This window comes from Macrobrachium nipponense, chromosome 1 (assembly GCF_015104395.2).
Source record: "Macrobrachium nipponense isolate FS-2020 chromosome 1, ASM1510439v2, whole genome shotgun sequence".
NCBI classification, from domain to species: domain Eukaryota; kingdom Metazoa; phylum Arthropoda; class Malacostraca; order Decapoda; family Palaemonidae; genus Macrobrachium; species Macrobrachium nipponense.
The window spans coordinates 156543729-156557828 of NC_087200.1; the positions used below are offsets into that span (position 1 = coordinate 156543729).

General features: G+C 36.7%; 1 protein-coding gene across 1 annotated transcript in view; it reads left to right on the plus strand.

Annotated features, from left to right (window-relative positions):
- The window catches only part of LOC135219776 (basement membrane-specific heparan sulfate proteoglycan core protein-like), a gene marked incomplete in the record, with an annotated part of 1285796 nt that overhangs the window by 1112361 nt on the left and 159335 nt on the right, over positions 1 to 14100 (plus strand). The window contains 3 exon segments of the mRNA XM_064256828.1: positions 951 to 1114; positions 4658 to 4754; positions 5281 to 5601. Of these exon segments, the coding sequence (XP_064112898.1) occupies positions 951 to 1114; positions 4658 to 4754; positions 5281 to 5601 (582 nt within the window).

The window sequence follows — 14100 nt, forward strand, 5'->3', positions numbered from 1 at the left end:
ACGTATGGCGATGATCATTCATATACGTCACAAATGTGTGAGGCAGAGCAGGAAATCTTTCTCTCGCATTCCCCCTTGGAGGAATAATAGCTTTTTCCTCCAAGCATTCCCCCCACCCCTTCTCTCAGATACCAGTAAACCCACCCACATCTAAAATACTTGAAAAGACATTAGATTTGATACATTTTGCGGTGTATGACTCGCAGAATTTGAACGGCTTCGCAGATACAGAAAATCTATTTTTGAGAACTAGCGACCGCATAAAAGGGGAATCTCACAATTCGAACACGTATAATTCGGGACTAGACTGTATGTATCTTGAAACTTGTAGCCTTGGTAATTAGTATAGAACTGAACATTTTGTCTTGGAATTAGGTAATGTTGCTAATAATTTTTTTTAAATGTGGTTTTTGGAATTGCTGGAATGCAGGAGAAAATAAGGTCCAACCACATCTAAATAGTGTGAGCTGACAACAGACAGTGAGGAAGGTTAGTTTGGGTCAGTAGTTCCAAAGAGCCATCCCAGATAGTACAAGGTGCCTGTTAGTTTATACAGTCTCCTAGGTGCCTCATGCTGTCCATATGGGAATTTCCAGATTAAATGTCATGGTCAATGGTTTGAATGTTTAAATGGTGGAGCCAATGGCTTTTTCTTAAATGGTTTCATACCTCAATCTGAATACTTCTCTCGACAAGGCTGATGCCATTTGCCACTGAATTTAGTGTACCAGCAGGATGGCTAACAAATAATGATCATATATGTTGTAAATTAGTATTATTGTATAGTAGTTACTAAATGCATTCTGTAACATTTTCTTTGTTATTTGATTGATCAAAAGAAATTATTCATAACTAGGCACTCATTATAGTTTAACCTTTTTTTGTGTATCATTATTTTATTAGTAAATGATTGTGTGTAGCATGCATTTACAAATCTGGAACCATTACAGCTCCTCCACGAATCACTTTGGATCCAAGACGTCAGGTTGTGCGACCAGGAGATCACACTCGTATCCATTGTTCAGCAACCGGTGATCAACCTATTACCATCAACTGGTCAAAACAAGGAGGATACATGCCCCCATCAGTGATAATAAATGGTGGTGAAATGATGGTAAGTGTGATTATTATTATTATTATTATTATTATTATTATTATTATTATTATTATTATTATTATTATTATTATTATTATTATTTATAGCTATTGCACATTTTGAATAACAGCTGGTCTAGATAAAAACAAACCAGTTGTCACCACCTAGTAATTGCTGTATCAAGGATGATTCTGATACTTCTTCCACCCTTCAACCCTATATAGCTAACTTTTCAATTTCTTCCTCTCTCTATTTATTCCCAAAACTCAGATTATACAAACTCCCCTAACTTATTGTCCTTCAACCTTTTTACATGACAAACCTACTCCAGAACACTGAGCCATCTTTTAACCCTTCCTTCATATTCCTATGGATACTATCAGTGTTGTCCTGCAATAATCCTTATGCTTGCTTCTATCACTTTCCCTTTAAACAGCAGAGTAATCATTCATCTTACCCATCTCTATGAAACATTTCCTTCATCCACTTATACTGTAAATGGAATACCCCACCTAGCTTTTCCATTACATACACTGCACCACCATAGCATACCATTTCATTTGTAATCTCTTCAAATCCTGCTCTTTCCTATTCTCCGACACTAGTTGTCTGCATTAAATTCTCAGAAGTCTTATCAGTCTCTTTGTTATCCTTCGCTTTTAAGAACTCTTCAGATTATTCAATCCATCAAGGGACAACACTCTTCAAGCAGCATCTCTTCTTTAGGGGCTTTTTTGCTAAGATCCATTTGCTCATGAACCTATTTCTTCACATTATTTTCTTTCCGTTAAGGCATATTTTTCCATCAGGACTTTCTCAAACCCACTCCTGTGTTTTATTACATTACTTCTTTTTCTCTCTCGTTTTGCATGAAGGTATAGAAATGGGACTCAGTAATATCTAAGTAAACTACTTTATAATGATACAGTATTGATAATTCTCACCACCTCTTCCATCCCCATGCATGTGCTGTGCATATCTTCTGTCATGCAACATCACCTCAGATAAGCCCCATTTTTATTGCATTATACCTTCAGTTTCATCATCCTACTATTTTACTGCTTTTTCTTACTTAGTGTATATCTGTATCAGTGAACAATTCCTGTTGACTAAGTGATCCCATCTTCATGAATGCCTTCCATTTCAATGTAACCTTAGCCAATTTTTCATACATCTTCATTATACTATCATTGCGTTCCTATCAAACCCATGTCATATAATGCTTTTATGGCCATGGCCATGTTCTGGACCCTTTCTCTCCAACTATAATGTCTTTCTTTTTCTGCCGCTCCAGTTTTCAGATTATGATCACAGGCTCCACATGTCACTTTCTTTCCCATAATTACATTCATCAGTTTGCTCTTCCATGTACTGTCTTTGTTTTACCTATTTATTAATTAATTATTGTTTTTGATGAGAGGTATCTCCTCTTTCTGTACTTTTACTTCCTCTTACTTCTTTCTAATGAACTGCGTATTCTTTGAAAGCTTTAACTTCAAGTCAGTGGCCCCTGGAGCCTTGTTCCATATGAATAGGTTTCTTGCACTGAATAACAATAATAACAATAATCGAGAGCAGAGCACTGGGGCAATATCTGAAAACCAGTGAAGATGAGTGGCTAAGGAGTGCATGGGAAGTACTAATAAAAGTAGACGAAAACCCAGAAATACACAGAGACAGGAGAATTACAAACAGAGTAGAGTAATGGCACAACAAACCAATGCACGGACAGCACATGAGACAGGCTAAAGAACTGGCCAGCGATGAAACATGGCAATGGCTACAGAGTCGAGAACTCAAGAAGAAAACATAAGGAATGTTAACTGTGGCACAAGACCAGGTCGTAAGAACCAGATATGTCCAAAGAACAATCGATGGGAATAACATCTCATCCATATGCGAGAAGTGTAATATAAAAAACCAGACCATGCACCACATAGCAAGCGAATGTCCAACACTTTAGCAGAACCAGTACAAAAAAAAAGGCATGATTCAGTAGCAAAAGCCCTCCACTGGAACCTGTGCAAGAAACACCAGCTACCGTGCAATAATAAGTGTACAAACACCAACCTGAAGAAGTGATAGAAAATGATCAAGCAAAGATCCTCTGAGACTACGGTATCAGAACAGATAGGGTGATACGTGCCAATAGACCAGAAGCGACATTGATTGACAAAATTAAGACGAAAGTATGTATCACGCATTGATGTCACAATACCATGGGACACCAGAGTAAAAGGGAAAGAAAGAGAAAAGATTGATTAGTGCCTAGACCTAAAATTAAAAATAAGAAGGATATGGGATATGCCAGTGGAAATTTTACCTATAATCATAGGAACACTAGGCACGATCCCAAGATCCCTGAAAAGGAACCTGGAAAAACAAGATGCCGAAGTAGCTCCAGGACTTATGCAGAAGAGTATGCTCCTAGAAACAGCACACATAATGAGAAAAGTGATGGACTCCTAAGGAGGTAGGATGCAACCCAGAACCCAAAACTATAGAAACCACCCAGTCAATATGATGACTGTGATAGACCAAATAATAATAGTAATAATGATAATACAGTGGTCCCCTGTATTCACAAGGGATGCGTACCAGACACCCCCGCGAACAGCTAGAACCCGTGAATAGTTGGAACCCCTATAAATGCTTAAAACAGCTTATTTTTTTCAGTTAAAGCTAAAAAAAAACCACTAAAAATGTTTATACTTGGTTTTTTTAATAGTTTTAGCACAGAAAGTGCATTTTATGATGAAATTGATAAAAAACTGGAAATTGTGGATACTTCTCAGAAAAAATACATCAAATAGGCGAATTTCCCACAAATAATAGGGAGAAATGTTCCAGAGAGAAATTGGGTATGCGTGAGTCCGCGAATTTGGAGAATGCAAATACGGGGGGTCCACTATAATAATAATAATAATAATAATTCAAAGACTATAAATTATAACTTGGTCCGCTAAAGGTGAGGTATGGCTATTTATTATAATTTGATTTAATAATTGCTTCAGTGAAACTTACAGGTAATTTCTGGTGATTCAAGTGGAAGAAGTTATATACATACTTATAAGTGGAAATTTGGTCTGTATGTATATCACATTAAGTCCTTCTGTAGGAACTGTTAACCAAAGGTTGATCGTTGGTGCATAATTTTAGTTTTCCCTTGGATAGAGTATGCTAATATATGCAGTATTGCCTAATTCAGTTTCTTGATTGGATGAGACTACTATTAATTTCAACCATATGTACAGTTCCATGTATTCAAGTCTCATATCATCGGATTATTAAATTATCCTTATAAAAACAAAATCAACAAAATTTTGTAAAAATGTACAGGCATATGGAAAAGACATGCCTCTTGGCCTTAAGGCATAGAGGCATTGAATGGCCATACACCAACTTATTGGCATTGGGAATCACAGTAACACAAAACATTTACTCTGAATATACAATTTAAAATTGTCTTTGTGAATCCTTTATGTGAGTATTTTGAATACATTGGTAAATAAGTTTTTCCATTGTCTGAAATAGTGAACTAATGTTGAGTTTTTCTTGCAGTTCCGTGGTATTTCAACTTCTGATGCTGGTCAGTATATTTGTGAAGCTGTCAACAGTGCAGGAAGTTCAGAAGCTGTTGCAGAAGTTGTTGTTAATGGTATGTTCAGTTTTCTTTTGTAGCTTCACTAGAATTTGCCTCTTGCATAAGGGTTTTCATGAATAAATGTAAACTGACTTTGTTTAATATTCACCAGTGTTATATTGGAAGTATGTAGTAGTAACATAATTTGCTTATGTAATCATCTCTCTCTCTCTCTCTCTCTCTCTCTCTCTCTCTCTCTCTCTCTCTCTCTCTCTCTCTCTCTCTCTCTCTCTCTCTCTCTCCTGATACTGAATTCAAACTTTAATTAATCCTTTTTCATGCTGCTAAAGGTACACTTCCTCCTGTAGGAGAGGAGGATCTTGAAAGGCTTTTATTAGTAACAGGTTAATGTTTCTCCATTCTGTATGCTTGCTAAAACATTCTGCATGTGTGTTAGCTATAACTGAGTTCTCATCTAACATCTACTAAAAGTGCATAGATTAATTGGTAAGTAAGTAGCTAGACCGTTTCAATTACACTTTATTTATACTTAGTTCCCTGTGTAAGTAATCTAAAATTCTTTCTAATCAAAAACAATCAGTGTCAGAAGATGGAGAAAGCCTTGTAATAACATCTGTAAGTTTACCTCAACTGAAAACTGAAAATCAAAATCAACCTGAAGTCAATGGAAATGAAGTTAAAGAAGGCTTATTTTTTTATCAACTTGGAGATGAAGACAGCATTGATGCATCATCTGCTCCTAGTGATGGTTACTTTTTAAGCATGCCTGAAGAAGTTGTATGCCATTTTGTTTGTCATAATGCCACAAACTGCATAACTGCTATGCAGTTATGTGATGGGATAGCAGACTGCCTCGATGGATCTGATGAGTGGAATTGCCAGGCTGATGGCCTCTTGAAAAGTTAGTAGATATATGATAAGGATGTTGACCTATTGGGACTGTGCAATAATGTAAGGTTTGACATTGCTCTTGCTTTTTGGAATGGAAATTGCTTTTCTTGTAATGCTCTGTAGAAGAGTCTTTGTTTTATATTGACTGTTGTGAAAGTGAACTTTGTAATTGGCATTCTTTAAAGTCAGGATTCTTATACATCCAAAAAAAGAACAGATACTCATTCATCACTTCCAGTAATCATGTATTTTTATTAAGATGAAATTAATCATTTATTGCATTATGTATTACTGTAAATTATGAATTACTGTACCAAGACACACCTCATATTATTAAAGATTGAGAGACTCCTACAGTGCATACTCAGGCCTGTATATGGGACCAACACTTCTTTCTTTCCATGTGACTGCCATGCAGAGTCAACTTGTTGATCTTTCCTCAGGTGCTATTATTTAGTTGGTTACACTGTGCCTTCATTTTTTTTTACTAATCATTCCATCCTGCATATCATCTGTTGTAGTATGTGTATTTTCATGGTTGTGCTTAGCTTTAACATAAGTTTGGTCAATTTTTGTAAGTTCATACTTTGTAGCTGGTGTCCAGCACCTTTTCTTGTGAGTTACTGTGAGAATTTTTCATTCTGGTTTGTTATTGTTTTATTTTCTGCACATGGTGTTACATAATTTTCAGTGGGTAATGCTTATGATGTTCATTTAGGTTGTTCAGTGTCACATCTTTTTGAATAGTTTTCTTGGGCATGTTATCTTGCATTTGGGGTTAACATACAAGTTTTCCAAAATTTGGTGTTTTGTGATTTATTTTGTGATTTGTGCATTGTTACTCATAATCTTTCTTGATAGAGTGGATTATGGTTAAACCAGTGAGATTAGGATAGTGTTTTTGTTTATTTACCAAAGTTTGTGTTGACTATGGTGTGCTCTGTAACATGTCTCAGTATCATAGTGTGCTTGGACAGGAGTGCAGTTCATTTATATCACAACGACCCTCATTTTCTGTTCTTTGTGCTGTGAGCAACAGTATTCTCAGCTGACAGATGAAGTATTCTATGAGTGGTTGATGGACCAGCAAATATGCATTTGTAAGGAGAGTTCTTACAAGAGACCCCAAAGGCTTCTATGGACACATCATTAGACTCCTATGTTTCTTGGTATACATGTATATCTTGCTTTTCCAGTGCAGTCAGTCAAGGAGCAAATTACTTAAGATGATGTCTCCTTTCTTGCTATGAACCCTCCTACAGTGAACTTTTAGGGTCACCGTCTTGCCAAAGGAAAGAATGGAAGTAGGCTCTCCTTTTTAAGTTGCTGATATGACTACTTATGATGATGCTCCTGCTGGTAGGAATTGTACTTCCCCAACACACATAATATTTGCTCCATTCACTTTCTAAGCCCTTGACAGGGTATACCATCTATGTGCTCCTCATCCTCATTATATATCTTTTATATGCAATTAAAGGATACGTAGTGCCTCTTATTTGTGGTCATGGTCTTCCTTTTATTGCCAGCTGCGACACCTAAAACTTCATTAATCATTTTTTCTGTTCCAAGGACCTCTTTGAAGCCTCCTAGGTAGCATTAAGCCCTAATGGTAAGGATCCTGGTATGGACCCTCTTACCCATAGCTTTGCCACTAGAAAGCCCTTGTGCTCTTAGAAAATGTGACCCACTCTAATAACTGATTATCCATTGGACTTTTCCTTTGCCTTGAATTTTGTTTCTATAGCACCATCCCCTTGAGCTTCGGACATAATGGCTGCTCCATTTGTGGCAAACATTGCAATTCCACTCATTTTTTAATACTTTCTTCACACAAGTCCTCTGTATCTGTAAGTAGATCACAAGATCCTACTCAGATGTGTTTAACATTGATTTTTTTGCAATTCCTTGTCCCTGGCTTTATACTATAATTTGGAGCTTGTTGCCATTTTTGGAATAGGAATTTGAAGAGACTACCTTCACTAGGTTCTGTTGGATGCATTCTCATTTGGGGTAGGTGTCACATTGGGTTATGTATAGCCAGTAGAGAGAAAACATGTGCCAGACAGATTTTCATCTGTCAGGCATTCTTGAGGCATGCCTATCCAGGTAACATTCTTTGCTCCTTGTGTTGCTGGTGAGTTTTCCATCATTTATTTATGCCCTATACTTACTTCAGATGCCCTGTGCTTACTTTAGATTCCCTTTTCTTACTTCAGCATTCTTAACACTAATCACATTCACACCTGGAATTTGTTAGTTTTAACTCCTGACCTTTATTGTTATCAGTGCTCCATTACCTCTATGATTATATGGCTATGCCAGTGGAGTTGTGGCTTCCTCATCTTCCTACTTGAATTACCATTCCGTCAGTATGTACAGCCTAATTGATCTTAGGATCCAAGTATTCCCTCTAATGACCAAATTGTCTAACAAAAGGAAAAAAATAACGTATAGTAGTATCGTACAACTTCCCTGCTCTACAGAAAAAGTTAACAGCTCTAAAATGACAGCCAGACATTGGATCCCTGTGCAAGTAGACAGGAAATAAAGTAGCTGATAAACCAGCCAAAGTGGCAGCAGCTGTTATCAGATCAAGAACAGTTGTTCTCTTGAGTGACTATTTAACATCTCTGAAACCCTTCATCTTTTATAAATGGCAGATTTTATGGTGTAGTGAATCTGATTACAACAAATTGAATCAGACTCCTCATTGGATAATGACTTTCTTCAGAACAAAGGGGCCACTATATTGAAGTAAGAGTCCCCCATCTAATTGGTCACATTCATTTAACCCAAGATATTTAATGTATTGCCCATATGACCCATTTCCTGTATATTTTGATTATCAGGATTTGAGAACAGGTCATTTAAGGAAATATTATCAAAATATCCATCACTGTTGACTTGTGCACTTATAAAATTTTGTAATAATTGCAATTTTTTAAATTAAATTTAGATTATAATGCTGTATTAAACATGCCAGTTGTATAATAGCCAAGTGTTTTGATCAGTGATCTGGTTAAAGTATATTAGCCAGTGCCTTACTCACCAGTTGATTATGGCTGACCATGCTATGAATTCAGTGTCCTTTGTGTAAGAGGAAAGTGGGAAGGAGGTTAGAGGGACCTTACAAAGGTAATTGAGGACTTAAGTTTCAGTTTGGTTGACAATATCTGGAAGATAATAGAGTACAAAAGGTGGAATGGAATTTGAGGAAAGACAAGGGTTTATTTTTACTAGAACTTATACTCAAATAGAACTTCTCCTCAAAATAAGGATGGAATGGACCGTAAGGAGAGCCATGAGTATTTATACTGGAATTCATACTCAGAATTAATGTTAACTATACTATGTATACAGTGGACATACATTGGACTATTGCATCCTAATGTAACATAATTTAACAAGACTTACATCAGCCATGGTGTGATCATAACCAAAGTTCGTACAGGTCATAGTAAAAATTACTCAGAAAATCAGGATATAGATTTGGAATTAGGTACAAGTTTAGAAAATTATATTTGAAAAAGTTGAAAAATGAACTAGATAAAATTGGTCTTCTTGGATACATTCTGGGGCCTTTTTATATTTCCTGTAAATCAATTTTAAAAGAAGGTATTAAAAGTAATCTTCAGTCCAGGTAAGAGTGCATGAAATTAAATCTTCAATTACTTCATTCCTGTTCAAGTATAACTTATCAATTAAAAAAGTCAAGATATGTTATAATTACTAAGTATGTGGTTGTTTTGACACAAGCCAAATTTTGTTTGAACATTAGATGTTCCTAAGAATTCAGCAGCTTTGAATAAATAGGTGAACTCTTTTATGCATATGCACATTCGATTATTGGGAAATTAAACTAGTACAGTAGTATTTTTATTTTTACTTAATATTGTAGTACATGTCGAGTGCTATCCATATCAAATCTCTGTAGTTCACTTAGCTAAACATACCTTTTCAAAATGAAATACTTGCTTTTATACAAATATGAGGATGCATAGTTTACCATGATTGTAACTTAAGGTACAGCTTGTTTTTAGCATAGATAGATTATAGCTCCATGTCTGCTTAGCTTGTATAAGGTGATTGTCAGTGATGTATTAATGCTTTTATTTGTTTACGTGTTTATCAATTTTGATTGTACATAATTTATGTGTATTAAAATTTTTGTAATATGCAGTATTTCTTCATATTGTAAATAAATTTTCATTTTTGTGCTGCTGTAGTTTTATGATAAACAGCAAATTACACAAACATCATAGACAGATCTGTCATTAAAGAAACCTATTACCACATTACTTATGGCTATACTTGAGTTGCCATGTTCTTTGTCATTCTGTCATAAAGATGGTGTAGCTGTAAAGTTTGTATTTATAAGTTCTGTCATATGCATGATATAGCTTGTCCAGAATCTCCCTGTGGTGACAAACGCTGCATTGGTGAGCATATGGTCTGCGATGGTATTCCTGACTGTAAGGATGCAGCTGATGAAGAGAACTGCGTTGGTAGGTCATTTTTCTTGTTTATGATTGTTCTACGTTATATAAATCCTGGTATGCGGGTGCTGTGGAAATTTTTATTGCACCTGGTTTGTTGATTTCCATTTCAAAGTAGATCCTTTTTTAAATGTTTAGTTTGTATTGTATACATTTTACAAATTATATTTTGTGAAATGTGTATTTATTGTGAAATATTTCACTTGAGGCAAATCTTAGGGATACATACTCATTTTATAGATTAAATGAGCAGGTATAACTTCCAAAATATGGTGGATTCCTGACCAAGAGGTGTTAAGGAAAGTGGATTGATGATAAAGCAGCCAAAGTTGATCAAACAAAACTATTGTTCTCCATCTTTTTCAAGTACACTACCTGTCTAACTAAAATTGTATACTTCTGTCTAACTAAATTCACATACTGAATCAACAGCAGATTTCATGCTCTCTGTAAGGTAGATCTTGATACAATCTTCACACTAAAGTAATTTTGGTGCAGTTCCAAATTGATCCCAAGTTGATTCAATGCATTTAACCATGAAGATATGATAAACACCCCCACAGAAATCAAATAAATAACTTAAATTAGAAATAAGCCATTCTGTTATATGAAAGCAATTGGAAGTTTCATTGAAATTTAATAAAAATCACTAAAATCTACATTTTGCAAAAAAGTAATTCATAGTACTACAACTTTGTTCATTTATATTCTGCATTGTATTTACATTACTTTTATGGTTAGAATTTCTACAACATGTCATGAAATAAAAGAGTGCAAAAAGTAATGGTGATGAGACAAGCTCTTGGCTATAGTACCACTAGGCTACCCAAGAATACTACTGTGACCATGGCTAGCCTATGAAAATAAGTAGTATAGAATTAAATTATAGACAAGTCTTTTTTATAAGTGTATATTAAACACAACAAGTAAAATATGCCACTAGCAAATAAAGTGTCTTTCATGAACTAGCCTTCTAAAACTATGTACTATTCATGATCAGGTAACTGCTATCATCAAAGTCAGGATATCCAAAGGTATTATATAATGTAGTATTATATAATTGTATAAGAAATGTTGTGTATGTGTAAGGGTAAAATAATGAAAACAATTACCAGACCACCAAAAATGTTGATTTGTAGTTCAGATATAAGTTATGTACCACACTTGTGTAATTCACGTTTGCTACACACCCCTCTTTTTTTTATTTTTTATGGTTTCCATTTTCTATGTATAGTACAGTACATGAAGTACACAGTTTTATCTTTAACCAATTGTATTTACTATACTTAGTGTACTAAGTATACATTTACTATAGAGTGATAATTGGAAAACAACCATGCACAAAAGCTACAGTATATAAAGTATAACTTGAATAATTGTACAGTTCAAAGTTTATATCCATCGCTCTCTTTCTCTCATATATTTCAGTACAGTATTTTTATATGTTTTTGTAAATCATCTATATATATATATATATATATATATATATATATATATATATATATATATATATATATATATATATATATATATATATAAGGGATTTTTGATGAAGGAAAAATCTATTTCTGGGCACGACCTGTGTCGCCCTGTGAAATGGTTCCTTTGATACTATTTCTTAGGAATAAATATTGCTATTCATCCTAGAGAAAAAAGAAACAATATAATGCCAAGATAAATGGCTCGCTCACCTCTAATAGAAGTGTCGGTATAGTAAGGAGCAAGTGGAATCACTACCAGAGGTCCCTTGCCATTTAGCTTCTTCCTTCGACAAAACCCCGAACTACGGAGGAGCCGTGCTACAGCTCCCGGTTCTACTACTACCGTGAGCGCCTCCGACGCCTGTGACGTCATTCCTGAAGATAGCCTCCAAGCTTGGGGTAAGCTGGGTGAGGACAATCTAACTACAGGGTGGGGTTTCACAGGGCGACACAGGTCGTTGCCCAGAAATAGATTTTTCCTTCGTCAAAATCCCTTTTCTGGGCTTAACCTGTGTCGCCCTGTGAAATAGTACCAGAGAATGCTAAAACACCAAGCTTGAGGGACAGTACAGATAAATAAGAAGGTAAAGTTAAACACCTGTAAGGTTAATAGTATAATGATCAACTCAAATTACAGTCTTACAGTTATGGTTAAGAATGAGCCCTTAAACATGGGTTATAACTTAAAATTAGTTAGCCTAACAACAAGCAAATTATACAGGTTAGGCAAAAGACAGGATCATAAGTTGATATATACATAACAATGGAAGTGAATCCCAACTAGAATGATGAACAACAGCAAAACTCAAGGTAACCCAATACATAGAGGTGACTAAACTAAGTAAGGGTGCAATGGGGCAGGCAGAAGGGAAGTCAAAGGATACATGAGTACCAATGACAACCTCCGGTGGTATAATTATGCAAAATATCCGTGGGTGCCGGAGTAGGACCGACGGATAGTGTTCTACGTATAAGTGGCATGCAAAAGAATGCCGGAGTAAGCTCTAAGGCTCGCTCCGTGTGAATATTACGTAGAAAAGTTACGAGGGGGGAAGAAAGTCTCTGCCTCCGCCTAGGCTCACTTGTTATATGGGTAAATAAACTCCGTAGGGCCCGGAGTTAAGAAAATTGAGTGAGCAATGTCAAACTTCTGTTGAAGCAAGGGATAGGACAAGAGACAGAAATAAAAAAAAACCCCGGAGTAACGCAAAAAATTCTAAAATAAAGTAACAGAAAAACCCATCATATCAGTAAGTGCCCGTGTGAACTATCCTAGGTGGATAGGCACCCAGTGGTCCCCTCCCCCCTCTCTTATTGTTCGGTAGCGGCGGAGTGACACCTGCCGGACTGAACGGGGGGGAAGGGTAGGGAAGTACGTGGGGTAGGGGAACCTTCCCAACTGTGCGGCCAGTTAAGGACGGAGGAAGTAGGGGGAGAAGGTCCCGAGCCCCCGAGACACATGATGAGTGAGAACACCAGTAGGGGGGAACTCCCCACCAGCCACGTGAGTCACCCCCTCTCATGCAGACTCGGACGCTAGCTGTGAGAAACGAGTCATCACCCATTGGCGTGGGTGGCAATGTGTGGAGGGGGGGATGGAGGGGACGGGTGGAGGACCCCGTAACCGGGTGGCTCACCGCGATCGACCAGCGGCCTTCCCAGCCAGGTGATAAACACGAGGTGGGGAAGATCCGTCAGACCAACATCACAATCACTGATATATATATAATAAAATAAATCAATCAAAACAATTAAATATAATGCGATATCTTAAAGCTAGGCTAACACGGGGAACACGAATAAACTAAACAATCAGAAAGTATAAGCTAATCGCCGATCCGAAGAAAGGGTTATGTTAGCCTAATCTAACCTCTAGTTCAAGATAAGGGGAGGGCAGGCTAATCGCCAATCGACAATTGGGGTATCATAGCCAACCCTAACGGTAAAGACAGTGATAACAGGGTAGGCTAATCGCCATACCGAAGCATGGTGTATGTTAGCCCAACCTAGTACCTACTAATAAGATTAAACGGTAATCAGGAACTAGAGTAGGTAAGAGGGAACATCAGAATAAATAGTATGATATGACTCTCAAACCCATGACTGATAAAAACTCCTAACAACGTAAGGCGTAGCTAAGCTAAGGCCCGAAATGTGCGGTCGGAGCGTGCCCTGTGAAGGCCTAACTAATAAGCTAACTGCATAAAAGATATAGAGACTATGTGTAAGTAACCATATCAATAGTACTGTGAAAAGGGAAATCCCTAACGGTATGGGAGACCGAAAGAGAGAACCCTTACCGCCATGCGGTCGGGGGGCAGACCGGGCCGATAAGGCTCCGAACATATAAAAAACACGAAGATCATCATAAAATGAGATCAGTAACCCCAAACAGTACTTAACTTAGAAGCAGAAGCTGAAGACATCTTGAAAAATCCTTGATAAATCCAGAAAAAGCGATTGCACAGCACAAGAAAAACGCAACGTGTGGCGGCAATGCGTGCTATCAAAGGAATGACGTCACAGGCG